A 27,592-nucleotide genomic window follows, 5' to 3' on the forward strand; every position below is an offset into this window, starting at 1 on the left:
AATTGACCCTCCAACAGTCCTTAGCGAGGAGGATGAAGTACGACAGCAGTCATCCTGAAGCAAAACGTATAACTGAGGCCTTGACTGCTATGTTGGTGTTAGACGTGCGTCCGGTATCCGCCATTAGTGCAGTGGGATTTAGACAATTGATGGAGGTAGTGTGTCCCCGGTTCCAAATCCCGTCTAGATTCCACTTCACTAGGCAGGCGATACCGAGACTGTACAGAAACGTCAGAAAAAGTGTCCTCAGTGTCCTGAAAAATGCAGTTGTACACAATGTCCACTTAACCACGGACATGTGGACAAGTGGAACAGGGCAGACTAAGGACTATATGACTGTGACAGCCCACTGGGTAGATGTATCACCTTACGCAGCAACAGCAGCAGCGTCACCAGTAGCAGCATCTCAGAAACGCCAGCTCGTTACAAGGCAGGCTACGCTGTGTATCACCGGTTTCAGTAAGAGGCACACCGCCGACAACCTCTTAGAGAAACTGAGGGAAATCATCGCCCAGTGGCTTACCCCACTTAGACTCTCCTGGGGATTTGTGATATCTGACAACGCCACCAATATTGTGCGGGCATTACATCTGGGCAAATTCCAGCACGTCCCATGTTTTGCTCACACAATAAACTTGGTGGTGCAGAATTTTCTGAAAAGCGACAGGGGCGTGCAGGAGACGCTTTGGGTGGCCCGAAAAATTTCTGGCCACTTTCGCCATTCAGCGACTGCGTGCCGAAGACTGGAGCGCCAGCAAACACTCTTGAACCTGCCCCGCCATCACCTGAAGCAAGAGGTTGTGACGCGGTGGAACTCAACCCTCTATATGCTTCAGAGGATGGAGGAGCAGCAAAAGGCCATACAAGCCTATACATCCACCTGTGACATAGGCAAAGGAGGGGGTATGCACCTGACTCAAGCGCAGTGGAGAATGATTTCCGTGTTGTGCAAGGTTCTTCAGCCCTTCGAACTTGCCACACGTGAAGTCAGTTCAGACACTGCCAGCTTGAGTCAGGTCATTCCCCTCATCAGGCTTTTGCAGAAGCAGCTGGAGAAAGTGAAGGAGGAGCTAAGACGGAGCGATTCCGCTCGGCATGTGGGACTTGTGGATGAAGCCCTTCATTCGCTTTGCCAGGATTCCAGGGTGGTCAATCTGTTGAAATCAGACCACTACATTTTGGCCACCGTGCTCGATCCTAGGTTTAAAGCCTATGTGGTGTCTCTCTTTCCGGCCGACACAAGCCTGCAGAGGTGCAAAGACCTGCTGGTGAACACACTGTCAGCTGAAGCGGAACGTGACACGTCAACGGCTCCTTCTTCATTTTCTCCCGCAACTGGGGCTGCCAGGAAAAAACTTAGGTATCCTAAGCAACCCGCTGGCGGTGATGCAGGGCAGGCAGGACCAAGTTTGGACATCTGGTCCGGACTGAAGGACCTGGCAACAATTTCTGACATGTCTACTGTCACTGCATATGATACTGTCACCATTGACAGAATGGTGGAGGATTACATCGGTGACAGCATCCAAGTAGGCATGTCAGACAGTCCATACCTGTACTGGCAGGAAAAAGAGGCAATTTGGAGGCCCCTGTACAAACTGGCTCTATTTTACCTGAGTTGCCCCCCCTCCAGTGTGTACTCCGAAAGAGTGTTTAGTGCAGCCGGGAACCTTGTCAGCGAAAGGCGTAGGAGGTTGCTTCCACAGAATGTGGAGAAGATGATGTTCATCAAAATGAATTATCAGCTCTTCCAGGGAGACCAGCCTCCAGAACGTACAGAGGGACCTGTGGTGGTGGATTCAAGTGGGGACGAGTTAATACTTTGTGAGGATGAGGATGTACACACTGAAGAGGGTGAGGAATCGGTGGATGAGGAGGATGAGGATGACATCTTGCCTCCGTAGAGCCAGTTTGTGCAGGGACACATTAATTGCCAGCTTGTTTTGTGGGGGCCCAAACGAACCAATCATTTCAGCCACAGTTGTGTGGCAGACCCTGGCGCTGAAATGATTGATTTGTTAAAGTGTGCATGTCCTGTTTATACAACATAAGGGTGGGTGGGAGGGCCCAAGGACAATTCCATCTTGCACCTCTTTTTTTCTTTGCATTATGTACAGTTTGGGGCCTAGTTTTTCTAACTGCCATCCTGTCTGCCACTGCAGTGTCACTCCTAGATGGGTCACGTGTTTGTGCCGCCCACTCGTGTCGCTTAGAATAGTCATCCAGCTACCTCGGTGCAACCTTTTGGACATAAAAACACTATTGTGAGGTGTGAGGTGTTCAGAATAGACTGGAAATGAGTGGAAATTAAGGTTATTGAGGTTAATAATAGCATAGGAGCAGAAAAACCTACAAATTCTGTGATTTTAGCTGTTTTTATGCTTTTTTTCAAAAAAATACAGATCCAAAACACAAAACCCAGAACCCAAAACACGGAAGGGTGGTTTTGGCAAAACCAATCCAGATCCAAAACACGAAGAAAGATCCAGATCCAAAACCAAAACACAAAACACGAAAAGTGGCCGGTGCACACCCCTAGTGTGTATATATATGTATATAATATATATAATATTTTTAAAGGCAAGGCAGTCACCAAACATAGCTTCTATCATACTACCAAAAAGGCAGAAGCCAACAACATGGATAAAGGGATTTAACTATTATTATTGTAGAGCAGCAAGAGCATAGGAGGCAAGCCTACTTCCCATACAAGTGAGCATTTTAGATGTCAAGCTGTCTGTTTCCAGAACAAATGATTTAAGAGGAATATACAATGTCTTGTTTGCTCTGATAAATCTTCTTAATTCAAGGTTGAGGTCAGACTGTTAGGGCAGAGTAATATCCAGGGTATTTCTCTTCACAGTGATCATTTATCTTCTTTTTCCTCTCTTGGGTCATTTGCAGTTATAAGTACGTATTTAAATATAATCATCAATACGTGTTCCAAAAATATAAGGTTTCTGACCTTCTATGTCATTAATTCACTGGTATTTTAAAAGTAAGAAAACAACTGGTTGAGCCTGTTCTTTAGTTCTGTGGACATTGTTATTCTATAGTATGTGATTAGATCTGCACATGTATATCACCAAATGTTACCATTCTAGGGGACCTATTTATCAAATAATATTTGTGGCATATCCCCCGAAAAACACTAATTTTTGCAGGTTTTCCCCAAAAATGAAAGATCATTCGTATATATGAAGGAGGGATCGCAGCAGATATCTCTATCTGCCACAGACCCTCCATTTACTGACAGCAGCTGCAAAGCTTTCTGATTTACCATCTACAGTTAACCGCTGTAGACTATGTGCTACATTTCATAAACTTTACAGAAAATGGATCTTCTGGAACCCTCCCCGGCAATGCACACATGCAGGGTCCACAGACTGCACATACGCAGTAATGCAATGGGGGTAATGCGTTCATTTCACTACTTTACTCATTGCCGGTTGGCCATTCGTGGGCCCTGTTCCTGCAGGTGTTTTTTTATTTTTAATACTTTTGAACGGTAAATAATTTCTTATTGCCGTGAATAGCGGCAATAAGAAATCACAATTATCGGTCTTAAACCCGATAATTACTAAATATGCCCCTAGAATTGAATGTATAGCAGACAGCTCCCATTGTTTTATGTATGGTAATCTATCTACACTATTATATAACAATCACTTGGCCATGGGGATAATTTTTTTTTCAGTTTGAAGTGTGTGATTAGCAAATAACTTTGATTCATATATAACAGTGATGTAATTAATTTCCAGAAGTGGTGTAGTAGATTCTTGTTCATTTTTTAGAATGCATTTTCCCTTCTTTCTTTTATTTACATTTACATCCAGGGAAATGGAGAGAACACAGTTTACATAATGCCACACAGCACCCTGTAAACATTATTCCATACAATGCTCCCTGTTCACATTATACCAAATTGTAGTGCCCCAGTTTATATCATGCCACATTGTGGTACCCCATTCACATAATGGGGTATATTATGGCACATTGTTGTGCCCCAGATCATATTATGCCACACAGTGCCTCAAGTTCATATTGTGCCACGTAGCGTTCTCCGTTCATTTTATGCTAAATAATAGGTCTGTCCCGATTCCTACATGCATGCGCAGTGGGAGCAAGGGTGTGCATTTCCCCTGCAATGGCTCCCACTGCTAGGGAGACAGTACAGACCCTAGCCATAGAGGACTTGCTGTGAGCGGGTAAATCTAGCCACTGGGGTAGAGGGAACGGGATGAAGAGGGGGGACAGGAAGGAGTGAAGGGGGGCAAGGTGAGACAGACAAAGGGCCAGACTGTATAGAGTGGGGGCAGGGTGGGACAGAGCAGCAGATAGAAAGGGGATGGGGCATGACAAGGGGGAGGGGCGGTATAGAGCCGGGGGGCGAAAGGGGATGGAGCAGCAGACAGAGAAGGGGGCAGGGCAGAGCAGCGGGCAGATTGTGTATGTATTGGGTTTTACAAACTTTCTCTCACCACTGTGTCTCCCAGGACATACAAAGTGTATTTTGGAGTTTGAGCCAAACTACATAGCATCCTTCCTAACCACTGTTAACTTGATTAAGCGATATGTCAATAAACCTGCGTTAAGTTGCATTAATGTTGATGCACCCAGAACTTAAACATTTTGCAATAGAATTAGTTATCCAGGATGATGGTATTAGAACTTGGCCAAACAGCTGAATTCTTGTATTCTCACAGTAGTAAGGATCTGTATAATTGATGTGGTTGTTATGGTAGACCTCTAATCTAATATATCAATATTTTACCTACAGTAAAGTTATATAAATATCTACTTCCTTAGATGGCTGGCTGCTGTGCTGTAATACAATATGCTGTGTTAACATATACTTCTCTGTGATGTGATAGAGTAATATACGGGAGGCTTATATTGCTGTGGAGATGGAAATGTCTAGTCAATAATTGCATAAATAGCTCATAACATTTTCACTGCATATCTGACCCTAAATAATCATGAAGATGTTTTTGCTTTTGATAAATGAATGTCATTTATATTATATTAGTGCTGTAAAATATACCATTGTTTCCAAATTTGCTTACAGAAGGTGGGAAACCTTTTATGCAGTATGGCTCAATGTTACCTCAAGGATGAGCAATCTGAATGATAAAGTTTTTGCTGGAGATTTACAAAACATTCCAAACAGAACAAGTTGACATGTTGCCCATAGCAATCAATCATTCTAGCTATAATTTATCTAATATATTCTATAAAATGATAGCTAGAATCTGGTTGCTATTATCAACAACTCCACTTAAAATAAATAAATCTCCCCTATAGAATCTTGTGTGTATTCCATCTGCTGATTAAGTGAGCCAAGTAATATTATATATCTCCAGTTGCGCAGTTTAGACTCCTTCAGTGCTAAGGATATGAGGGATTTTTTTCTCAGCATATACATGTAAAATGCTGAGGATAAGCCACACTCGTCCTTAGCACTGCAGTGATCAAATGAGGGATACAACTTAAAGTCCCCCACTGGCAGTACTACTAGCTGTAATGGGCAGATGGAGGAGGAGGAGGAGGGGTTTGATTAAATTATAACGGCAATGCACGATTGCATTATCAAGCTCTGCGTTCTCCCAACAACTTCTGTACACACAGAAATTTCTTAAAAGCAGGGAATGAGGGGATTAAAATCAAACCTGGCACATAGAAACTCAGTGGCACCCTCATTTGAAAGAGAGTTATGCATAAAATAATTAGCTACATTCTTTTTCTCAATACTTTAAAATCCGATATTCAAAATGTCGGTAGTATTTAACATTTTCATACTTTTTCTTTTAAACCAGTGCAGTGGCAGAAGCTGATGGAATCGATGCACTAATCAATCTTATGTCTGATAAGACAGATGCAGTGATTGGTAATGCATGCACGGTGCTTATCAGCATGGCTCCTCAAGAACCTCTCCGGCTCATTATGGTAACTCATGGGGTTATGCATGCTGTCGTAGAACCATTGCAGTCAACCAACAACCTGGTACTCTGCAAAGCTGCACTCACCGTGGCTGCAGTAGCATGTGATGCCGATGCAAGAGCCGAGGTGAGGAGCATTTCTTGTCTATTACCGAGAGCAGAGATGTGGCTTGACAGCTGAGGAACTACAAGTTACTCTATGACCTGCATGCCTCTGTCATTTGTAGCAGACTAACACTGTTAACCCATGTAATGTCTATTATCATGCTGGACCAAATTGTAAATGAGTCCTGTACTCACTGCTTACACCTTGGGAAAGTATCTGCTTGTGTGTAGCCAGAGAATCTTCTCCCATCAGCCACTGCAAACATCTGAACCCCTGAAGATGCCCCTAGCTTTGCTGGCAAACTCTGCGCTTCTCCGTGGATCAGGGTGCAATTACATAAAACATAGCATGGCATGTCACACAATAGTATTTGCTGTTTGTTTTTTGTACTTAATGCCACCAGTTCACATTATGCCACATAGGGCACGATTCTGTTCTACACGATGTGAATAGCGCCGGGAATCAGCTCCCGGAGCTATTCAATACACCGCGCAGCTAACCCCATCTAAGGATTTCTTCTCGCATCCCTCCGGGGATGCGAGCAGAAATCCGACAAAAGTCCCGGCGCGAGGCTGTTTTCTGCCCTTCGTTCCTGGAAAACAGCATCACGCCGGGAAGTTAGGTCGGGGAATGCCCGTTCTCGCGCCTGAAAACCCTGCTTAAGGCGCGAGAACGAGCCTTCCCCGACCTAACATCGCGATGGATTTAATAGCTCCGGGAGCTATCTCCCGACGCTATTTACATCGCGCTCAATTGAATCGAGCCCATAGTGTCCCAGTTCACAATATGCCACACAGTGCCCCCAGTTCATATTATGTCACATAGTTTAGGCAAATTGCCAGTCTTTGCCCATTTGTCTCTTTCCTATAATAGTGCAGTGGCTTGATGCTGTCATTAATATTACCACATTGGTGATTTGTATGGTTTTTAGTGCACTTGACCAGGTTTACTACGATATTGTTGGTGTTTTCATGAAACCAATTTACACTGTATCTAAAGCTACTTTCCATTTTGCATTCGTGCTATGTTTCTGATGAGAGGGTAAATTACCTTTTTAAAATTAGATGATCAAGATGATAAAATGCTTTTTGTTGGAACTTTTTGCACTTTCATCAGGCACATAGATCAATCAAAGCTAATTGTACAGTGCCTTAATGCTGTAAAAGCCTTCAATGATGACCTATGCAGTTTGCTATTAATGTGATGTATTGAGCAGTGTAAAGTGATATATTTGCCTTTGATGTAAACTAACATCTTCTGCTTCTATTTTTAGCAAATATCTGCAAATATCTTCCGCTGCTTTACCCCCTAGAGCCCTAAAAAATGCAGCAATCCTCCATAAACAATATTTGACATAATTTTGATAGCATTTTTGAGTTTAATAAATAAGCCCCTAATGAAGAACGTTCATGCTGTGTATTAATATAGTTGTCATTCTCTTCACTCTCCCTACCCTTTTTGTAAATAGATGTCCATAAATGTAATGTACTGTACATTCAGAATAAAGCGTGACTAAACCTAGTCTCCCTTTTGATACTAATGGCCTTATTTCTCTAATATTACATAGTCAGATGTAATTTGGTATTAGCTGAGTTCTTTGAGTGTAAGGCATTTGGTCCAGGTGCTTTGGATGCTTTTTATTTGGACCATCTGGAGGTCACTTGATGCACAGTGTAAACTGCCCTGGTGTACCCAGATAGTACGTCAAAGTGCTCTCACCCCAGTGCAACTGGAAAATGCAGAATATGTCCCACTAAAAGTACAGTATATAGACTCAGTCTTGAAACTAACGGCTGGTTTAAATCTAGTTGGCATTCATCGCTGGAATCAGCAAATTTGTGTCTATTACATTTGGGCATCAGTCTCCTTCTCTTATTTAGTTCAGAAATGCAGGTGGACTGGTCCCTCTTGTAAAACTCCTCCACTCCAACCATGACGAAGTGAGAAGAAATGCATGCTGGGCGATCGCTGTATGCGCAAATGATGAATTGTCTGCAGCCGTACTGTATAGATCGGGGTAAGTCAGACAGTCACATGTTATCTGTTTAAAGTGTACCTGTCAGCATACGTTAAGATTAGTAACTTCCTTCATTAGCGAATTACTGTTCTGTAAATTCAAACAGGAAATGAATGTATTAAAGTGATCCTGCACATTACATAAATATATATATATATATATATATATATATATAAACTACCAAGGTGTGCTGTCACTAGACCGGACAGACCACAGCGCGTCACTCCAGGATTGAGATGTAACAAAATTTATTCAACGTTTCAAGGCCTCCTGGCCCCGTCGTCAGGAATACAAACACAAATAAAAACAAGCAAGACACTTACCTAAATACCCCACCCGATCAGAAAGACAGTGGCGTGCTTCTCCACAGTCGCATTCACGTGTCCGGAGGACGCGAGTCGCCTGGTGATGACATCACCCGTCTCACCTCGGGCGGTTGTCTAGGCAACCTAAGACGCTACTGCGGCTGGGCGCTGACATTAATTACGGCAGCACCCAAAACCGCGATCGCATGACCAGAGGGCACGGGTGGTCCAGTAGATGACATATCTCAGCTCACCTCCGGAGGTTGAAGTGCCAACCTAAAACGTTCCTGCGGCTGTGGAGAGTCTATAAAAAAGAAAAAAAGTACACAAAAAGCCCTTGTATGATCACCATAAATACAGTATCCCTCAAATCCTCGGACTAGTACACAAAAGTAAACTAACTAAGAGTGAGAAAATAATAATAAATATAAAGTGAACATGATCAAATAGTAAAAAATAAAAAATAATAAAGATACATTAAACTTACATATAATGCCTAACAATGAAACAAATAAAAAGGAATAACCAAGGTCAAATATTGACACAACAATCACCCTCTACACCAATATTATATAATATCTAGAGTCAAGTATACATAATGGAAAACACACGCGATGAAAGGGCATAAAGATACGACATGGACAAAGTTTGAGACTTAGATGAAAGAGTTCCAAGCAATGCGTTCATTAAGTTGTGTTCATCCGTAGTATCCATCTCGCCTCCAATCTTGTAAGGGCACCAACACGATCACCACCCCTTGATAATTCAGGAACGTGATCGATAATTTTATAACGCAGGGTGGATAATTGGTGGCCCGCAGTTTTAAAATGCTTAGCCACCGGCTGATCCACATCTCTGCCATTTATCGCCAGTCGTATGGCAGATCGATGTAAGGCCATACGCTCTTTAAAAGTTCTAGAGGTCATACCGATGTAGCATAAAGCACAGGGGCAGGTAATTAGATATATTACAAACTTTGAAGTACACGTCAAAACGTGTCTGATTTTAAAAGTTTTGCCCGTATGTGGGTGCTGGAAGGTGTTTCCAATTTGTAAATAACTGCAAGTGACGCAAGATGGACATTTATAACACCCTGGTTTCTTGTATGATTTGTTGTCAATGTCCGAATGGTGCCCTGTGATGTCCTAAACGTCATCTTACAAGGACGAACATCATCATTCCTGGACAAAAGTCCAGGAATGATGATGATCGTCCATGTAAGATGACGTTTAGCCTCTTTCTGAGTTCCGTTTTTTTGGAGGGAAAAATCCGAACTCAACTTGTAAACTCGAACCTATCCGAGCCTGCACATTCCTAATATAAACAAGAATATATACTATAAATAAGCATTTTAGAGACTACATTTAGAGTCAACTATAGTCAACACTGTATTTGCATAACTAAAATGAGATTTGCTCCCTTAATGCTGTCACATTTAATAGGGGTACCAAGTAATTTGACTAGACAGGCATAACTATAGCGATAGCAGGCCTTGTGACTCCTATAGGGCCCACAGGGGGCATGTGGGCCATTCCTCAGAGGAAAAAGAAGTTCAAACTGATTATGATTTCAGAACTAATATATCCAGCCAGTTATATGATTTAGGGGTAGATGAACTAAGCCAAGGAGAGTCTTCAAAGCATGCACCAAGCAAGGGGAGGGGGCTCACTGACATCTGCCCATGAGCCCCCTCCCCCCTGTCATGAAATGCCCCTGATTCAGGCTAATGTAGTTTGTGTTTTGCCTTAATGCATATTGACTAGGGATGGGACAGACATCATGGTGGATGACAGTGTAAGGGACTCCCATCACAATTTTGCTATGGGCCCAGGTATTTTTATGTATGACCCAGCTTGAATACCCCTCAACTCAAGTGGTGAAGTGTTTTTTTTTGGGGGGGGGGGGGTTTATGTTAAATTTGTATATAGAAAACAGTCATTAAGAAATTGATGCAGAGTGCCTCAGATGTTCCCCAGGCTACCGCATTGCTTTCCCTGACCGCTGCTTTCTTCCACAGCCATTGCTCTCATATGCTGAATGTAGATGGTAGTGCATGGTGTTTGGTCCATGTGGGGCTCATTCAGAGTTGGCAGCAAAGCAAAATAAAGGAGCCAATTTGCATCTTGGGAAAACTGTTAATCTGCAAATGGCAACAACAAGGAATTGAATCCACACTAGAAAAAATATATTCAAGTAAAATCTTGGTCTATACAGATGAGCCTATAATTGGCACATAAATACTCGTTACACAAAAACCAACTCAAAGTATTCCGTATAAAGAAAACCTGTATTAAATCACAAATGTTGGTGGTGCTTCCCCTGAGTCAGAATACAGAAGATTCGTACAAGAAAGGAGAGAAAGTAGACTTTTTTTTTTTTTTTTTTGGGGGGCACTCTTATTGATTTGTATGTATGATTCAGCTAAAATAGAACCTTTATTAATGTATTAGTTAAAAGGAATGAGTCCAAAAATGATGTAGACAAACTAAGTTAATAATTATGCTCGGGGTATACACAGCAAAACATTTTTGTTGAAAAAGCTTCAGTTCCGCAAATAGCACTTGACGTGAGTTTAGTTTCTCTCAGAAATAATGTGGCTGCCCAATTCTTCCACTCCTACTAGTCCTCAAGTATATAGGTAGGGCATGCAAATGGGCCGGTTTTGAAATGTGCAGAGAGATTTAGAGTTGTGAAGGGGTGTGTCCTAGCTAAACTAAATTGCAGTGTAAAAGTAAAGCTGTCTAGCATTTGTAGGCTACATGCAAAAACAGACAGTACTTAATTAAATGTATTTGCACTCCTTGCATTGCAATTTGCTCCTTTTTTTTTTTTGTATTGCTCCCAGTTCTAAATCAGCCTCAGTGCGTCTTCTGTAGGCAGCCTATGCACTCACTTTGGTAGAAAGCAGGGATTATGAGTGGAGGGGGGTACAAATTACTGGAACCATAACAATGAACACCAGGGCCGGAAATAGCTTAACTCCCTCTAGTATAGAGTCATTTTTGTAGTATCCTTGGGCACCTAGACACTACTTAAGCACCAAATAAGCAATCAAAAAAATAGAACTTGAAAACGTATATAATTATAACAGATCTTGAAAGCTCTAATGCGCTAGTGTTTTAAAATACTACAGATACTTCCCTTAAGAAAGTAGACTGTTCCGTAAATGGTAATCATCCAGTATATTATAAAACAAAAATGTTTATACCACGACCATAGTGTAGTATAATTTTAAAAGAAAAATTTATGTTCCCAAGTTATGTTTTGATGTCAATAAATGTATCTTTTAAAATAATACTACACTATGGTCGTGGTATAAACATTTTTCTTTTTCATATACTGGATGACTACCATTTACGGAAGGAATATCTACTCACAAGAATAACCATCTACTTTCGTAAGGGATTTATCTGTAGTATTTTAAGCTAGCGCATTAGCTTTCAATATCTGTTATAACTCCCTCTAGTGGCCACGTCTCCACAGTACCTGCACCCAAACAAAGTCTCATTGGCCCTGGTCGAAGGTGACAGAGGGGGAATGGTGAAATACTGGGGTCATGTTATTGCTTATTTAATTGTTCTTTTTTAAAATAAATGCATTAAAAACAGTATGTAAGGTAAATGTTGCCCCTGATTGTAGCAAAACATCACTTTACTACATTATAAACCATGTCCATGTCCTGCTATGTTCTGTACTGTAAGTAATTTTTTTGCTTGTGGTGTTTATCCAGTTTATGTACAGTACTCTGTAAGGCTCCGCGGACCCCTTGTGGCACCATATAAATAAAGGATAATAATAATTGGGGACACTGGGCCTGATTCAGCAAGAAACGCAGTTGCTTATACGCACGCAATCTGCCGATTGTTGTGTTCTGCATATGCATTACAGTGCATGTGTGCGAACTAGCTACTGCGATCGCAGAGGATACGCAGACCCATGACCGAGTGATTGACAGGAAGTGCCATTAGTGGGTGGTGGCGTGGGTGGGTGGTCGGGCGAACGCAGGCGTGCCAGTACGTTTCAACGGTGTTGCAGGGGTGTGCATAAATTATCCACTGCAATACCATATGCAGCCTGAGGCCTCATAGCGTGCAATGAAGTAAGCAATTCCTGAGTGAGGTCTGACCTGCCTTAACTGTGCATATGGGTCCGATTGTTACTCTGTTACTGACTGTTTCGCTATGTTGCCAAAGTATACGGATGTGAGTAAGGGGAAGTGGGCGTCCTAATGTTAGGCTGCGATCGCAATGTGAATGCACACATTTACATATCACCGCTGATATTAGCAACTGCGTTGCGTGTGTATAAGCAGAATAGGGATCCGTAGTGAACCAGGCCCACTGCCTCCTAAGGGTTGTACTTAACACCCCATCAGTTAGTGTTTGTCTTCCTTTGGCCACAGGAAAAAGGGACTTGCCAGTGCAAATTCTGTTTTTGCAGTGAGAAAATGCCTGGTGATGTGTTGATCATGTTAATGGGTTAGTCATTTCTAAAGACCAATAGTACATTTACATGAATAACAACAGCTTTTCATTGTATTTCATGCCAAAAAGTTATCCAAGCTGAAATTGTTGTATTTTTCTGTCTATACATTTAGGGCATTTGACATTCTCCAGGAGATAAATCTTTCAACGAGGCGCCAAAATACTTTTAGTAAATTGGCTCAAAACAAGATGCTGGATAACAACCTCTCTCTAAAATACAATCAGAAAGGATATTTATCCTACAGCAACCTCATAAATGATGACTTTTATGACCATGGTCAGGTAAGTGAGAAACCAGCTTCATGTGCTGGGGAGTTAATGGTCAGAGGCAGGACTGGCAACCGAAATCATGGGGACCCGGTACACCCATTGTTTTGGAGCTCCCCTTCTTCAGGTCCCTGGCAGATAAAAGCCAGTCACTTGAGAATCTGTCTTACTTATATGTAGTTTCTCTGCAATGGGAAGAAATTGTTCTTCCCTGGGCAGATAGTGTCTTCAGTCAGTATTCACTATTCATGTAGGAGATCACATGGTCTGGAAGACACCTGTTTGCATAGGAATATAACCAATGTCATCGTCGTATAGCAGAGGTTCATCCAGAGACTACATAGTAACAAAGTTTTGGTGCAGGGCAAAATGTGATCTTCCCTGCTCTTATAATTTTCTGTTATTAAACTTTTTTGCTAATTTGGTACCATTTGTGTCAGTAATGTTTCTTTAGAATGAACATTACTGTCCCTGAGCCTTTTCCTCTCATCCTGCCAGTTGTGGATAATCTCCAGTCCCCCGTCCCCCCCATTCTCTTCAGTCTCATCCCCCTTGTGTCTCTCCAGCCCTCTGTCTCTCCAGCTTCATTCCCTGGGGTAAATGAAGGGGTAGATTCTAGCTATTATGTTCTAGAAGGTGCTAGTTAAATGTTAAGTAGAATCTGATTGGTTGCTATTGGCAGTATCTCCACTTCTAAAAACTCTCACTTTCATAAATTTACCCCCCAGTGTCTCTCTAGCTCATTTCTGTCTCCCGAGCCCTAGCCCTCTTCCGCCTCTCCATCCCCAAACTCCTTTCTGTACCTTCAGCCCCCACAGTGTCTTTCAAACCCCCACAGATTTATTATCTTCTGGCTGCCCACTGCAGCTCCTCTGCTCTGTCTTTCAGTAGTGCGGCGCTGCGTAATGTCATGACATCAATATACAAAAATACACTTTTATTGCACTGGCCACTGCTGGTGTAATAAAGCTACAGCGGCTCCCCGGACGGATCCTGTACATGCCTGCACCCTGCTAATCACTGCAGCAGCGCAGCCAGTGGTTACAGCTAGATTTATCTGTGGTCTCCTCTGGGCCTCTTAGAACCTTGGGGCCCATATAGCTGTGCCCCTAGTCCTCCCCTGTTGCCGGGCCTGGTCAGAGGGCTCAAGGCGATATTAAACCAGAAACATGGTGAAAGGAGAAGCTGTGTGTGCAAGAATGTCTATACTGGAACAATACACAGTACTTTGTCTTTCTTGAACCTTACTAATTAATGCGCTGATGTACGGTTGGGTGTAAGTGCAATTTGCACCCTTTTCTGTGTGTTTTTATTGTGCATGTGCTTAGAGAGGCTGAATGAAGGATGGAGGGGGCGTGCTAACACGGCTAAGTACTGTAAAGCCATGTGCCTGTCGGGTGGCGTTTTCTCTGCTTGTTCTCAACCCTGTCTGGTGCAAAATACATGATGCTGATGATGATGATGATGATGATGATGATCAGCTGCTTCTTATTGGCTGACCTTGATCCTTCCCACTGATACTATTATTTGTGTGGCTGCTGCAGTTTATTCTCAACTAGCTGGAGTACCCGGGGTTGTCCGGGATTTTTAAGAATGTTTGTTTACACATCATCCTCCAACCAACCTCTCCTTAGGCAGGCCTCAAGAAAAGTGTGACAAACTTCCCCATCAACAGTCTTAAGGTCTTCGAAGGAAGTAGGACCCGTAATGGTGTAAAGCAAACTTCGGAGATAGAAGCATTCAAAATTTGTAGGATGTACAGTGTAAACACGGCCAAGAGCTTCTGTTGCTCTTCTACCAGGATGACCATCTACAGCGACTCCCTGTTTTCTGCGCAGAAAAACTTTGGGAGAAGCATTCCATGTGTAATATTTTGGCAGCTCAAAGTACAGCAGGGTCCTTGCAAAGTGATAATTTTGACACAGTTGGAAGAAAGAAGTAAATTTTGTTGCATAATTTGGTGTAGTCAGAGCTGAGAATGCTGGAAAACATTAAGATCATGACAAAACATGACAACACTAAACTTTTGCTCCGGGGCCCTACCCATATGCCGTGAGGCCCCACAACGAGCGTCTAGCAAAAATTGTGGTTTTAAATTAATTAAAAATTAACAGTGATTCATTTTGATTAAAAAAAAATTTTAGTTGCCTCCGCCGTGTTTTAATACACTGGTATGTAAAATGTCATGATCTTCGCTTGTAAACTGGATTTGTATAGAAGGACAGAAGGACAAATTTTCGCTTTGATATAGTAGAGAAGATAGAAAAGAAAAAATAGTAGATAAGCTAAATCCTTTTGTAATTCCGTACCTGACCTTTAGAGGGCGAATGCTATGCAAAAATTGTGATTTTTCATTAATTAAAAATTAACAGTAATTAATTTTGATTTCAATATTTTTTTAGTTGCCTCCGCCTTGTTTTAATACGCTCATATGTAAAATTTCACGATCGTGGCTTGTAAACTGTGGATTTGTATAGAAAGACAGAAGGACAAATTTTTGCTTTTATATAGTAGATTTTTAAATGATATTTGCAATCAATCCACAGTAGGAAAGCAAATTCATATAGCTCTATTGTCCTGTTATCTCTGGCGGATTCATAGCAATCTCCAGTTCTCTCCTGGTGTAAACCAGGTGTATTTTCTACTGTGTAAACCAGGTGTATATTCTACTGTTCTTTCCTGGTGTAAACCAGGTGCATAGACAGCTGCTCTCTCCTAGTGTAAATACTACCGTTCTAATAATATATATAATCTCTCTGTTTTTTTATATATATATATATATATATATATATATGTGTGTGTGTATAATAATTTTTTTATTTTTTTTTGCAAAATGAGTGTCGCTCATCATGACGCTTCCCCATGTTACAGTATATGATATGCTCCCTAAGTGGCTGGTGTCCATTTCATAATGGAGCACTCCCAAAATCATTGGTGCAAAGTGATTGTACATTCCTGAAATCAAATGAACTCTTTAAGTGATTTTCCTAATGGTTTTGAAAATTATATAATTTCCTACAATATTTATAAATTTAATTTTTTTTAGATAAATTTTGTAACTGCAACAAATGCACCTTTTTTACAGATAAAAGCAGAAGCGAAGTTGCCATCTCTGGAAGAGCTCAGCAAACAGGAGCTGAACCAGAACCGAGCAGTTATTTTAGTAAATACGAGACTTCCAGAGCCGTAAGTGGCTGCTATTTTTTGTTCTTTTTATATGAAAATCATAAATAGGAGGCTCCTATAAAATAGCTTTGCCTCCAACCAAACCTGAGGGATTTAATTATCATATGTGGAACTATAGAACTTTTAATAGTGGAGACCATTGCTGTTTATAAGGCTTTTACTGCATGTTATTTATTGAATCTTTTAGCCCACCTCATTTCAACACTAGTGGCTGCTCTGCAAGGTATAAAGATTATCACAAATAAATAATTTCTCTTGATTTCACTTATTTTGTGTTTTATTTTATTTTATGTTTTATAAGACTAGATTCTGACTTAACTTTCAGGCCTAATGCAGATGTGTCCTTATACACCTAGCGTCTATACACCATATGGCGCGAGACTCCCGGCACAACGGAGACAATGCAAGAGGTGTTGCGTACCGTAGTTTTCTTTACATTTTGCGTCTTATTCGCTTTGCAGGCAACGCAAAAAGCCACTAAGTGTACTAGAGATATTGGGCAGCAACTATAACCGCACAGGAATTAGTTTGAAATACGTACAAAGTCGCAGATGAAGCACAACTGAGCTTTGTGTAAGCTAAAGCCCCAGCTGCTGCATCGTCCCACTGCGTATACAGATTCGCACATAGAACCATACTTGCCGACAATCAGTTCCCTCCTTCCGGGAGGGAGCTGATTGTCGGCTAACAGCGGGGGGCGTGCCCAGCCATGACATCAGATTTGGGGGCGGAGCTGAATGATCGCATCATCGTGGCCCCGCCCCCTCTTCACAATGCCGTTATTTTCGGCATTGTGAAGCAGGGGGCGGGGCCACGATGACGCAATTCAGCGCGAATCGCGTCACCGGGCCCCCCTGCTGTGGAGGGTTTGATATTAACTCTGTGGGGGGTATGGAGGGATGCCGGCTTCCGGGAGGCTTGCCTGCCTTTCCGGGGGGCCGGGAGCAGCACCCGAAAATCGGGAGGCTCCCGGCCAAATTGGGAGGGTAGACAAGCCTGTGTAGAACTGCTCTGCCAAGCGACCACACTAATCAGTTTGGTCGCTTGCAGTTGTATTGTTTGTGCAAATACAGTAAGACGCACATTTGGAGCGAGACCCTCTACGCAGGCGAGTCGCCTGGGAACTGGAGCACCCAGAGGGGCTATTTGCCACGACTTGTATATAATGCAATTGAATTGTGTGGACAGCACTCCAAACCAATTAAATGGACATAACCCTGTGTCCTCCATGCATCAATAACCACAGAATTGAGATATGCAAATGAGTATATGGTGGCGGCTGTCCTGGAACAATGAACACACTGACAACAATCAGTTGATCTGACTTTTCAGAACTTTTAAGCTGGGCACACATTAGATCGACAGGTATACACACTTACGCATTTAAACTTGCCCACCCAGTTGAGTTGTCAATCACCGCCGGAGCCCTGCAGCATGTGTACGGGCGATCGGCAGGTCGCCCCTACACATGAGCTGGTGACCGACATATCTTTAAGATATATCTGCCATCTGCTGTGCTGCAGGGCCGATCCGATATGGCTGTGAACGACTTTGTTCACAGACATATCCGCTATACACACCCAATTATGCTCTATAAATATATCGCCCGCTAAATGGAACGGGCGATATATCTATCAGTGAGTACCCAACATATGCCCGTATTCAATTAGTTTCGCACCCGTGATGTTTTTCGCCTTCCGTACTTTTCACCTACATCGCGTATTTTAGCCGTGGAATGTTATCGCGGGTGTACCCGCGATTCGCCCTATTCAATTCCAAAACATGCGAAAACGCAACCTGGCGTATGCAAACCAGGCGAAAAGTGCTGACAAAATTGGGGAAATCAGCCTGGCACCCCCTAAAATATGCACTAACATTGGGGATCAATGTACATGCCCCCGAATAGCCCTAATAAAGTTATTTGGGGTACTTTAAGGTGTGTCAATGTCTTCTAATTAGCGACTTTGCACAAGTGACGAAGAATAGTATTAAGCAGTATTGAAAATGAAAATGGGTGTAAGCATGGTTTAAAGTTGCTAAAGTAAAGTTGTAAAAATTGTGAAAAACTCACCTGAAGAAAGCACCTGCAATCAAAAAAGACACCTCACCCATACTTGCAGACCCCCCAAAAGTATATTTCGCTAGTTGTAAAGTTTGTACACTTCTTCGTCACCTTTTTCAAAGTGCTTTTTTGGGGTGTTCCCCTTTTTTTTTTTTTTTCTTTTTTTTTGTTTGCAGGTTTTTTTTTATGTAGTTATCCTTTTGGGGGCTGTTCCAAGGGTGTAGAGTGGTTTCCCCACCTTTGCACCCCAAAATAGTGATTTTGCACTTTTTTTTTCTCCCCCTATTCATAGGCGAATATTTTTCGCCTATTGGATTGTTTTCGCGTACCCAAAAAGTGTTTGCAATTGAATACGGAGATAAGTTTCCGCCTGGCAAAAAGTCGCAATCGGCGATACTTTTTTGCGGATTCCGACTTTTCGCGGCTAATTGAATACAGCCATTAATGTAAGTGTCCCTGAGGAAAGAACCTGTGATTATTGTCCCAGGAATGCTGCCGCCATACCCTTGTCTGTTTTGCTTTGATAATTCAACAACTTGAAATTTGCAAAATAATCATAGAATCTGACCAAACGGCAGCTTGATAAACTCCTCCAATAAACCCCTTGCCACATTATAATATGTTTTGCAGTTGAACAGGGTAAAACAGCAGTGTGGTCCCCCCACGGTAGGATTTATATATGCCAATTACAATACACTCACATCCAAGCGCTGGGTGCCGCTCTATGCCAGGCATACCCCACTGCTGACTAGTTCCCCAGCCAAATATTTCAGCGCAGCTCTGGGTTTTCCTCCATTTAATCTCTGGGTTATTCCGTCTCTCCAGCCCGCTACAGATGGTAACAATATATCACAATCATCAGACTACATATTGCTATAGAACTAGGGGCCTGATTCAGACCCGGATGCTATTTGCGGCCGCTCGCTGGCTAAAAGGGGCCGGCTATTTAAATCATGTGCTCGCACTGCGTCGCGTAAAGCCGCCCACTAAAAGCGAGCAGCCGCACTATGCGGTCGCACCTGTATAAAGACGCCCCTTTGCCACTCGCAACACACGTAATCTCCGGCAGTTGTAGGATTAATTGGGAACATGGCGAGCCATCGGAGCTGCTCGCAGCGCTAGTGGTAGCCTTTTCCCACCACAACATTGCGAGCAGTTCAGGCTAAAATACAACCCAGTCACGTGTGTAATGACGCTACTTTGCTAATTATGCACACCCATTAAACGCCGTTCTGACTGTCGGGCGCTCCTGCGTTCGCACATCCACACCCCCCTTTACAAGCACCTTCCCCTGTCACCACCCACAAACTGCAATATCTGTCACTCAAAATAGCAGCCCGACTGCGGGCTACGGGCGAGCACTTTCCCATCGCACTGGCTGGTTCGCGCAAGCGTATTGCTAATCATACGCATACGCAAATTGCGAAAAATCGCTCAATGTGAGCGCAGCATATCGTCCGGGTCTGAATCAGGCCCTAGGTGCTGATGCAGAGTTATGGTGCATACACACGGTCAGATATGTCAGATGAACGATTGAATGATTTTTGCCTGTATTAAAATGAATAAAATCTGACAAATCTGACTGCAAACACATCAGATGTCAGATATCGTTATCTGAAAAATGGGAACGCGCATCGTTCATCGTTGCAGGCTCACATGTCAGATTTTCTTTCAGATATGAACGATTTTTAAAATCGTTATCGTTCAGATCTGACAGACAATCTGACCGTGTGTATGCACCATAACAGCCAAGTCTGTTCAGTAGACGGATCTTGTGTTTTGTTAGTACTGAGCATGAACGGTGGCTGAGTGTACCTTAGGCATCTATGGGCAATTCAGAGTCACACGCAGTCACATTTACACTTGCGGCTGAATGCTCTTAACTTGGTGGCGACAGGGCATCCGCACATGAGCTAAGATTAGTGAGGATGTGCTTTCAAACTGCAGGCTCTGATTTAAGATGGATTTCTTGCACCAGATTTTGGGCTGGTACACGTATGCGCTGATAGTGCTGACTTTGAACATGCGTATAGATAGGAGAAGTACAGTCACATGGGTGCGTACAACTCTGCATGCGGCAGAACATCCGCATAAAGGAGCTGATTCAGACCTGCTCGCTAGGAAGCGATCGCTCGTAACTGGTTTGATATTTGCAATCTGCGGATGTTTATGTATCGCAATGTGCGTGTGCGAACCACTGCGAAAGATTGGGATGCACTCGCTTGCCCAGCATAGACAGCCCAGTGTAATGAGTGACAGGAGAGGTCGTTTGTGGGTGGTGACAGGGGTAGGCCCCTAGAAATGGGGGAGTGGAGGTACGAACGCAGGCGTGCCTGAGTGTTTCAACACCGTTTCAGAGACGTGCATAATTAACTGGCAGCGTCATAGTACACGTCACCTGGTTGTATTTCACACTGAAGTGATCGCACTGCTTGCAGCAAGGTATAGTCAACCTCAAGCGCTGCGAGCACATCTGATGGTGCTCGATGTACCAGTGTTTTCATGCACTTCCAGGAGATGACGTGCGCAAGTGGGCGTCTTATGAATGGCTGGTGGGCATCTGCATATACTAAGTGATCGCACGCCAAGACATATGGGCGTGTTAATGCCTTGCTGCGCGATCGCCTGCCTTGCTGGTCGTGCGTTAGACTTGCATACGCTGGGAGCGAGCGAACGCATCTAGCGAGCGGGTCTGACTGAGCTCCAAGTTCCATGCACACAGAGCGAGTGTAATTGCTGCCATCTGAATGGGCCCCTTAATGAGTTCCAGTGTTATCATAAAGTTAGATCGATAAAGCAAAAAATCATTTGTACTGATCTGAATTTTATTTTCACAACTTGTTGTGCTGCTTGTTGTGTTGTTACAGCTTTGTGCTGTAGGGAGTACTTATTATTGTATTTATTACAGGGATGTACCTTCACCTCCTCCATTAGAGGATAAGCCAGAGCCAAATCCTGGCAGGTCTCTATCTTCGCAGAGCAGAAGTGCTTCTAGAGAAAAAGGAAGGTATGCTGTGTTCATTCCTTCCCTGCACATTAACAGGGGCACACAGATAATGGTCTGTCTAAGCTGTGTGATCTAGAACTGAACATTGTTTAATAGAATTCCACCTGAAAGAGCTTAATTGAGAATCTGCTGTTCAGTGTAACTGTATGAAACAAACGTTTGCTAACAAGTTTAACTTCAAATTTGCATATCGTTTTTCTTAAAAGAAACTGGGCTTACATTTTAATCATAATATAAATAAGTGGTGCCCCCACTGCAGATTTATTTTACTGATCCGTGTATGTCGTGGCTATTTTGAAAAACCACCTGCACTTTGCTTATCCTTTCCTGCACCCTGCAGCATGCTGCTCCTCTTTGCTGCAATGAGCATTTAAAACGCCGTGGCTATTATTCAGGGGCGCCTGTATAGCAGCCAACAGATCTCGAATACCCCTTTCACACACAGAGCAAAAGCTAAGGTTTTTGCATGTGAACACACATTGCCCTGTTTTTTGCTACAGATGTAACCAGCCTCATCGTTGCCGCGATGAGCCCGCTTGTGTGTACGCACGCGAACGCCATAGCCGCGGGCACGCTAGTCACGCCATCCATGCCACATTGCACTTGCATCGTAGCATAGATGAGCGTGGCTACATCTGTATGTGTGATTTCAAACAACCCTCAACGACCCTGCAATTTACCAGGGTCAGGCTGAGACCTGGGGAAATTTGTTGGGTTGATAGAGACAGAAATTTCTCAAAGCTTAGTCTGAAAAGGGTATCACTCACCCGCCACGTGTCTCCGCATTCTTTCCTCAGAGTGCTGTAGCCACCACAAATAGAATGTTGAGTTATGAAGAACATAAAATTGAAATGTAAACAGAATGAGTATACATAATCACAGAAACATAAACTGCTCCGCTACTCAGGTTTTCACTGTTCAGGAAACATTATTCAGATTGATCTAATTTAAAGTCTATAACAGATTTTTTTTTCCCTAAGGTTACAGTTTAATCCTGGGTAAATTGTATATGTTTCGGCTATCTGAATCAAAAATTATTTTAACTGACTAAAATACTTTGTAACACATTGTCTTGGTTATACAGTGTGTTTCACAAAGTTAAAACTTACGTTTTATTAAACACAATTTAGAAGATTCTCACCTGAAATATTTCAAAACAAAACTTTAATTGGACCTTGAGAACCTTTTTTGTTGTAAATGTTAAAATTGAGGTATACAGATTGCTGACAGATGCTTCATGTAAATCTGAAACCTGTTTTGGGGTGTTTTATGCTGATCTATGTAGTACTATAATGTATAGTCTGCAAAATTACATAACAAATGTGACAGTAACAGCGACAGACACCACCAACTAAAAGTCAGTATTTCTTGTTTTTAGTGTCCATGCTCAATCTCCAGTAGACGACAAGCAAGACACTCAGCCAGGTCGGTCTCCTTCTCTAAGCAGAAGTGGTTTAAAGGACAGAACTTTAAGGTATTTTCATATAAACCCTATAGCCATACAATAATATATTTCACTTATTCGAATAAAGCAGTATTATTTTCCCTATCTGCATATTAGTCATGTTATGTTTTTAAAACACTCTGGGCCCGAACAGCCCCTGAAATCGCCTCTGTGTGTCCAAATTTGTTTTGCTGCTCCCCGCAGTAACCATCGGGAATTAGTGCTCAGTGCGGCTCGGACACATGCGCAGACTGAAAAGTTAAAAACAGCTGCCACTTGCTTGCGCCATTGACACTGCGTCCAAATCTGAATTAGGCCCTCTGTGGGAGGGGAGGGTCCGCCAAATGCTTCCTTTAATTTCTCCATAAGTATCACCACAACCTCTGGAATGCCCTCCAAAAATCATTCAAACTTTCATCTAGCCTCCCAGCCTTTATGCAGTCAGGTCCATAAATATTGGGACATTGACAGAATTTTCATATTTTGGCCTCTATTCACCACCACAATGGCTTTGAAATGAAACAAACAAGATGTGATTTAACTGCAGACTTTCAGATTTAATTTGAGGGTAATTACATCCAAATCAGGTGAACGGTGTAGAAATTACAACGGTTTCTATATGTGCCTCCCACTTTTTAAGGGGCCAAAAGTAATGGGACAAACTAAACAATCCTAAATCTAACTTTCACTTTTTAATACTTTGTTGCAAATCCTTTGCAGGCAATTACAGCCTGAAGTCTGGAACGCATAGACATCACCAGACGCTGGGTTTCATACCTGGTGATGCTCTGCCAGGCCTCTACTGCAAATGTCTTCAGTTCCTGCTTGTTCTTGGGGCATTTTCCCTTCAGTTTTGTCTTCATCAAGTGAAATGCATGCTCAATCGGATTCAGGTCAGGGGATTGACTTGGCCATTGCATAACATTCCACTTTTTAGCCTTAAAAAAACTCCTTGGTTGCTTATGCAGTATGCTTCGGGTCATTGTCCATCTGCACTGTGAAGCGCCGTCCAATGAGTTCTGAAGTATTTGACTGAACATGAGCATATAATATTGCCCGAAACACTTCAGAATTCATTCTGCTGCTTTTGTCAGCAGTCACATCATCAATAAATACAAGGGAACCAGTTCCATTGGCAGCCATACATGCCCACGCCATGACACTACCACCACCATGCTTCACTGATGAGGATCATGAGCAGTTCCTTTCCTTCTCTTCTCTTCCCATCACTCTGGTACAAGTTGATCTTTGTCTCATCTGTCCATAGGATGTTGTTCCAGAACTGTAATGGCTTTTTTACATGTTGTTTGGCAAACTCTAATCTGGTCTTCCTGTTTTTGTGGCTCACCAATGGTTTGCATCTTGTGGTGAACCCTCTATATTCACTCTTGTGAAGTCTTCTCTTGATTGTTGACTTTGACACATATGGAGATTGTTCTTGATTTGGCCAACTGTTGTGAAGGGGTTTTTCTTCACTAGCTAAATAATTCTTTTGTCATCCACCACAGTTGTTTTCCGTGGTCTTCCGGGTCTTTTTGTGTTGCTGAGCTCTCCGGTGCGTTCTTTCTTTTTAAGAATGTTCCAAACAGTTGATTTGGCCACACATAATGTTTTTGCTATCTCTCTGATGGCTTTGTTTTGATTTTTCAGCCTAATGATGGCTTGCTTCACTGATAGTGACAGCTCTTTGGATCTCATATTGAGAGTTGACAGCAACTGATTCCAAATGCAAATGTCACACCTAGAATCAACTCCAGACCTTTTACCTGCTTAATTGATAATGAAATAACGAGGGAATAGCTCACACCTGTCCATGAAATAGCTTTTGAGTTGATAGTCCCATTACTTTTGGTCCCTTAAAAAGTGGGAGGCACATATTGAAACTGTTGTAATTCCTACACCGTTCACCCGATTTGGATGTAATTACCCTCAAATTAAATCTGAAAGTCTGCAGTTAAAGCACATCTTGTTTGTTTCATTTCAAAACCATTGTGGTGGTGAATAGAGGCCAAAATCTGAAAATTCTGTCAATGTCCCAATATTTATGGACCTGACTGTATATGCCCTAAAACTCAACTTTTCCCTGAATCCTACCACCCCGCCTCCTAACTCTCCAAATGTTCTGCTCTTCTTCCCATGCCCTCTCCATGTCCCCCATTTCCTTTTAGAATGTAAGCTCCGGGAGTAGGGCCCACTCTTTTCATGTCTTGTTACATAATTATAAATTTTGTGGGTTGTAATTATTTATGTATCTTTGTCAATTAGTTTGTCTGTATCTCTCTATACTATTCATTGCATACCCATGTAATTCTTTATTTGCCTATTTACAGCACTACAGAGTTTTTGAAATAAAGATGATAAAATGTAGACTACTTTAAACTTTCAGTAGTATAGGGTGTTATTGTCTGGAGATCAGTATTTTTGAGGCATGCGCTAAGGACGAGTCCCTCTCATCCTTATCACTCTATTTTCTAAAAATACCATCTCTCAAATCAAAATCTCTATAACTTGTGCCAACCTTAATCATGATGAAAGAATTTTTTTTTCTGTAATATTGTTATGATGAAATAATCATTGTGATGCCCTGTTCAGACCATGTACAGCCATGGCCAAAAGTTTTGAGAATGACACAAGTATTGGTTTTCACAAAGTTTGCTGCTTCAGTGGTTTTAGAGCTTTTTGTCAGATGTTACTATGGTATACTGTAGCCTGGCATGACACAGGACAAGTGTTTTTCCAGATGCCCCAAACCATCTGAAAGGGGATTCATCAGAGAAAATAACTTTACCCCAGTCCTCAGCAGTCCAATCCCTGTACCTTTTGAAGATTATCAGTCTGTCCCTGATGTTTTTCATGGAGACGTGGCTTCTTTGCTGCCCTTCTTTACACCAGGCCATCCTCCAAAAGTCTTCGTTCTGTGTCATGCCAACAGTAAAGCATCCAGAGACCATTCATGTGTGGGGTTGCTTCTTAGCCAAGGGAGTGGGATCACTCACAATTTTGCCTAAGAACACAGCCATGAATAAAGAATGGTACAAAAACATCCTCCAAGAGCAACTGCTGGCAACCATCCAAGAACAGTTTGGTGACGAACAATGTCTTTTCCAGCATGATGGAGCACCTTGCCATACAGCAAAAGTGATAACTAAGTGGCTCGGGGAACAAAACATTGACATTTTGGGTCCATGGCCAGGAAACTCCCCAGACCTTAATCCCATTGAGAACTTGAGGTCAATCCTCAAGAGGCGGGTGGACAAACAAAACCCCACAAATTCTGACAAACTCTAAGCATTGATTAGGCAAGAATGGGCGTCCATCAGTCAGTATGTGGCCCAGAATTTGAATGACAGCATGTCCGGGCGAAATTGCAGAGGTCTTGAAAAAGAAGGGTCAACACTGCAAATATTGACTCTTTGCATCAATTTTATGTAATTGTCAATAAAAGCCTTTGACACTCATGAAATGCTTGTAATTCTACTTCAGTATAACATAGTAACATCTGACAAAAAGGTCTAAAAACACTAAAGCAACAAACTTTTTGAAAACCAATACTTGTCTTTCTCAAAACTTTTGGTCATGGCTGTGATAGCGCGATGTGTTTTGGATAGTATTTATAAACCTTACTTATTATAATAAGAAATGAAATAATTCACACCAATACCAACTCTAAAATAAATGACAATGTTTTACTTAAAAGCAAATGAATTATACATGTATTATTGACAAAGCAGACTTATAACATAAAAAAACATTAGTTCAGCAGCAGTGACAAAATGATTATGTGCAATGCCTAGCCTAGACTCACAAGGTGACAATCAGCCCTGTTTACAGCCCAGCGCCCCACGACACTCTCGACCTACGATCTCTCCTGCTCAACCCGACTGACCGACCACTCACCTATTTGATCAATCTTTTATACTTTTTCCCTCTCTGCTACTGACATATTCTAAAATGACTAAAAATTTACTAATTAATTCAATATTCATGCGCACTAAACATTTCACTGATAATGTTTTAATCATAACAAAACCTATAATCTCCTTACTATGTTCTCAAAATACTGGTGACCGCTTTTAGGCCAAGGCTATCCCGATTAGCTCCCTTCTTGCTTAGACAGATCTGAGACATGCTGTCTCCTAGTCTTAGTATTAAACTAACCCATTATTCTGTCTTGCTAGAGAAGAAATGGTTTCATCAATTCGAATTTATACCTATTCCTGTAATAACACCTATACAATAATAACTGTTGCTTCAGACACACACGTTCCTACTTTAGAGAGAGGGTAGACCTCATCTCTAAGCCTGAGGCCATTCGACACATGTGACGGTCCTCTGCAACTTACAACTAATATATATTCTGAATCATTTCTATATACTCTTAATTGCAATGAAAATAATAATGAAAGACATAAGCATGCATATATTCGTGTATTGCTGAAGGAATATGTACGGCCACATATTCCAGCGTTATCAGTCCATCCTCTGAACACAACTCAGAAGAAAGTGCATATCTCTCATAAATTGCATCGTCTGGTTTCTTCTTAATCCATTGGAAAATCTTCTTGAAGCATTTCACTAATATATAGAAAATCAACAACATTATCATGACAAAAAATACGAATCTTCCCATTGCGTGCATAATGCCGCCAAACCAATTTTCCAACCCATGCGAACTAGGTACTGGGGTTCGACCAGGTGAACCAGCTGTCGGGAATCACACCCTCATGTTTATTTATTCAGCAAATTCATTTTATTTCTTCATAAGAATTTGTGAA

At 42.1% G+C, this 27,592-nt stretch overlaps 1 protein-coding gene across 3 annotated transcripts in view; it reads left to right on the forward strand.

The window, feature by feature from the left end:
- The window catches only part of ARMC3 (armadillo repeat containing 3), a 126,642-nt gene that overhangs the window by 77,136 nt on the left and 21,914 nt on the right, over nt 1-27,592 (forward strand). For all 3 annotated transcript variants that reach the window (XM_088454206.1, XM_088454207.1, XM_088454205.1), the window contains exons 11-16: nt 5,817-6,066; nt 7,926-8,062; nt 12,965-13,133; nt 16,204-16,304; nt 21,275-21,373; nt 22,752-22,847. In XM_088454206.1, coding sequence (XP_088310332.1) covers nt 5,817-6,066; nt 7,926-8,062; nt 12,965-13,133; nt 16,204-16,304; nt 21,275-21,373; nt 22,752-22,847 — 852 coding nt within the window. The remainder of the gene's footprint in view (nt 1-5,816; nt 6,067-7,925; nt 8,063-12,964; nt 13,134-16,203; nt 16,305-21,274; nt 21,374-22,751; nt 22,848-27,592) is intronic.

Source organism: Taudactylus pleione, unplaced genomic scaffold (genome assembly GCF_031769625.1).
Source record: "Taudactylus pleione unplaced genomic scaffold, aTauple2 ptg000610l, whole genome shotgun sequence".
NCBI lineage: Eukaryota > Metazoa > Chordata > Amphibia > Anura > Myobatrachidae > Taudactylus > Taudactylus pleione.